The sequence below is a fragment of the Acanthisitta chloris genome, unplaced genomic scaffold (assembly GCF_000695815.1).
Source record: "Acanthisitta chloris isolate BGI_N310 unplaced genomic scaffold, ASM69581v1 scaffold1496, whole genome shotgun sequence".
Classification (NCBI taxonomy): domain Eukaryota; kingdom Metazoa; phylum Chordata; class Aves; order Passeriformes; family Acanthisittidae; genus Acanthisitta; species Acanthisitta chloris.
The window spans coordinates 15,350-19,273 of NW_008676306.1; the positions used below are offsets into that span (position 1 = coordinate 15,350).

The 3,924-nt window shown below is 50.5% G+C and overlaps 1 protein-coding gene across 1 annotated transcript in view; it reads right to left on the bottom strand.

The window, feature by feature from the left end:
• RASSF5 (Ras association (RalGDS/AF-6) domain family member 5) overlaps positions 1–3,924 on the bottom strand; it is an 11,947-nt gene that overhangs the window by 1,474 nt on the left and 6,549 nt on the right. The window contains exons 2-4 of the mRNA XM_009076066.1: positions 2,235–2,348; positions 463–760; positions 1–109 (exon numbers count right to left, since the gene is read on the bottom strand). Coding sequence (XP_009074314.1) covers positions 1–109; positions 463–760; positions 2,235–2,348 — 521 coding nt within the window. The remainder of the gene's footprint in view (positions 110–462; positions 761–2,234; positions 2,349–3,924) is intronic.

The window sequence follows — 3,924 nt, forward strand, 5'->3', positions numbered from 1 at the left end:
TCCCCTGTTTCGTTTTCCTTCAGCACAAAACTGAGCACATCAGTGTCAGGGCCTGCCAGCAGCCGGAGGTACAGGGGGTACTCAGTCAGAGGGAGTTTCTGGAAGAGCACTGCAAGGGGACAGCAAATACCCACAGTGAGACCACAGCTGCCAGGCCAGAGGAAAACTCAGGAGGTCAAGAGGAACATGCAGAATAGGTTCATGCTGCTCAGGATCATAGTGGAAGGGCTGAGTCTCTGCCAGAGCCCTGCAATGAACTCTGTGAGTTCTCAGGTGGTTTCAGCTCCTTCTGAAAACATAATTCCCTGCTAACTTCAGCAGCATCACCTCCTGTGGAGGTTCCTTTAGACACTGCCAGCCTGACACCTCCCTGAGTCCTACAGGACTCCTTTGGGTATGTTCCAGCAACACAAAATAGAAGTCAAACTGATCATCCCCAGGCAAAGCTGGGCCTGAACTCACCTTGTCCATCTTTCCTCATCTCCTTGAAAAGTGCAAACTTCTGGGGATTATCCACCACCATGAACTTCTTGAGGAGCCCCTGGATCACCTCGCTCACCGTGGTGGTGCTGCTGATGTGCAGCTGCTTGATGGCATCCAGGGGCAGGTAGAAGGAGGTTCTCTTGTCTGTCATGTCAGCAAGGTTCACCTCCTTGAGGGCATCGTAGATGGACTGGGGCCGGATCCCTGCCGGCACCGTCACGGGCCGACGCAGCTTCAGGTGCACCTTAATGAAGCCTGTGTAGGTCCCATCATCGTTCTAGGGCAAAGGAGAGTGGGAATCAACTCCAAGGAGCCTTTCCAGTCCTTTTCCCCACCACAAAAGCCTTGCTGGTGGGCAGTGTGGGGTGACAGCAGGACTTTCCGCCGCCCCTCGGTGCTGCTGGAGTTTGAGGGTTTCTTATGAAGCATGTAACCAGTAATTTCAGGTCAGTCACTACTGATTTTCCCCCTGTTCCTTCCATTCAGCTCAGCAGTGACTCATCCCTTCCCCACGTCTGTGTGAGCTTGTTTTATTTCAAACCAACACTGCTGAGAGTCAGTTATGGAAACCATTACGTGGAATTTGTAGCTGCACTTAAGAGAGGGTTTGAAAGCCCTGGGAAAGGCTCTGCTCTCATCTTCAGCAGCATCTCCCAACCATATTCCTCATGTTTCATTCCCAGCTTAAGGGATTCTCACATCTCCATGTAACAAACCATCATTCCAGAGGAGCTATTTCTCAACAGGTCCCTTATCTCACCCTCAGCTCTATAAAAATGCCAAAATAGGGAGAAAATCCTGGTTCTGCACAGTCCATCCATGAGTTTCAGGCAGGAACAAGTTGGGAGCACTGACCTGTGGTCCCACCACCAGTGGCTGAGCCCAGTTGAGTCCCAGGACCATATCAAGTCCCAAGACTGTGTTGGTGCTAATCTCCAAGCAAAGTAACTCAAGAAGAAACATTTGGGTCCCAAATGACTCTTGCAAGTCAAGGGGTGATCAAAATCAACTGGGATGACATTCCATCAGACATTACTGTGGAGCCTTCACTAAGGAAACTGTCGTAGGATCTACTACTTCAAATCAATTTCAGGTCTATTTTCAGATGTTATCAAGCACCAGGGAGATATGCAGCTGCTGTTCTTGAAAGTTCTACCATTTAATTATGAAACTCTCTCCCCTCTCTGTGAAGTTTCTACTTTTGTGTTACTCCAGTGTGTAAAAAAGAGGTGATTTCCTTGTTTCCTCACCACATACAACCAAGGCTTTACTCAGTGGTGGCAATAAGCAAGTTTACAATGAAAGCTTCAAAACATAAAGCTCCTTAGACCTCTGTTAAAGCAAACCTGGCAGAGGAGAGGGGGAAAGCATCTCTTTCTAGAAAGGTTTTGTGTTTCTAAATACACTCCAGGTTTCTAAACCCCCTTTGGGACAGCAGCCTGGGCTACACCAGGATTCATCTCTGCCACAACAATGTGGGCTCATCTATCTGGGGCAAGTTATTGCCAGCACAGGTTGGCCAGGGATTACTGTGCCACTGCTGCCAGCAAGAAGGATGGAGGCAGGGAAGGGTTATCTCGAGTGCTGGTGACTAGGGAAAGCCAAGAAGGAGAGAGCAGGAGGAAAAGCAGCTCAACAGCCCCAAGGCTTCTTGCCCTGGTGACACCTTCCCACAGGCTGGCTCAGGTCACAGCACAGGGAAAGCAGCAGCAGTGTGTGTGTGTGAGAGGTAAATACAGCTCAGCACGTACCAGCTTCATCAGCAGGCAGTTTGTGACCTTTGCATTGTATTTTTCAATCTTCTGTTTGATCTCCTGGATGGTAGGAGGCTCAGGTTTTTCTTCTTCTACTGTTTGTGTTACATTCTGAAATGAAAAGAGACAGGTTTTAGCTGGTTTATGTGTTGGGTAACACTCCATCTGTTCAGCTCTTCGCTTGGGAAAGGCAGGAACAGACCCTGAGCAGACCCTGAGCTCACGCTCGCGGGGATGACACAGGTGGGGATGGTCCCTGTGGCCAAATGTGCCACATCCCTACCCCAAACCACCTCTGCACACCAGTAAGAGGCAGTGGAGGGTAACACAAAACCCATCAGGTAGTGGGACACTGAGGCACAGAGCAGTACATCACTCCAGGGAGGTGATTCTGCCCCTGGTGAGGCCACACCTTGAATCCTGTGCTCAGCTCTGGGCCCCTCAGCTCAGGAGGGACATTGAGGGGCTGGAGCAGGTCCAGAGAAGAGCAACGAGGCTGGGGAAGGGACTGGAGCACAAGTGCCATGAGGAGAGGCTGAGGGAGCTGGGGGTGTTCAGCCTGGAGAAGAGGAGGCTCAGGGGAGACCTTCTCACCCTCTGCAACTCCCTGACAGGAGGTTGGAGTCAGGTGGGGGTTGGTCTCTTCTCCCAGGCAACCAGCAGCAGGACAAGAGGGCACAGACTCAAGCTCTGCCAGGGGAGGGTTAGGTTGGAGATTAGGAAGAGATTTTTTTAGGGAGAGAGTGCTCAGGCATTGGAATGTGCTGCCCAGGGAGGTGGTGGATTCACCATCCCTGGCGGTTTTCAAGCTGAGACTGGATGTGGCACTTAGTGCCATGGTTTGGTAACCACAGCAGGGTTGGACTCGATAATCTTGGAGGTTTTTCCAGCCTGATTGATTCTATGATTCTATGAAACCAGGGCAAAGCAGCCTTTAAAACTCACTTGCAAACCAAAGTCATCTGCACCTCTGAGCATTTATTTGCTTCTTGCAATGCAGTTGGAAAAAAAAATAAAAATCACATCCTATCTCCAATATTCATGGCTTTGCCTCCCCAAAACCCAAGGGTGATCCTCAACCAGCTTCCAGCGGGTTCATTCAGGCAGAACCTGAAGTTAAACCTCTCACTGCTCTTGTCTAAAGCTTTGGAAATTATAGCTCAGAGCTATAAAACCACACAAGCAGCAAGCTGGCTGGGTGACTAATAAATCAGTCTCTTCAAACCCAGTCAAAGCCTCCCAGCCCCTGTCAGAGACTGTTTGGTGCCTGCCCACACGTGGCCTCGCCGGGAAGGTGACGGCGCCTGCTGCTCACGTGGGGTTGGGGGAATTTCCTCTTCAGAGGCAAAGCAACAGATCAGGCACGTAGCTGGGCTTCACCTGAAGCTCACCCATGGAGATGCCACCAATGAATAGCCATAGAATCATCCAGGTTGGAAAAGAGCCCTAAGATTGAGTCCAGCAGTTGACACAGCACCACTGTGCTCACCATCAAACCATGTCCCCAAGACTTCCAAACACTTCCAGGGATGGAGATTCCATCACTTCCCTGGGCAGCCTGTTCCAATGCCTGACCACCCTTCCAATGAAGAAATTTTTCCTAATCTCCAGTCTAACCCTCCCCTGGCTTCCCCTCAACCAGGAGAGCAGATCTTCTCCAAAGCACCTCCTGCTTTGTCTGCTGAAC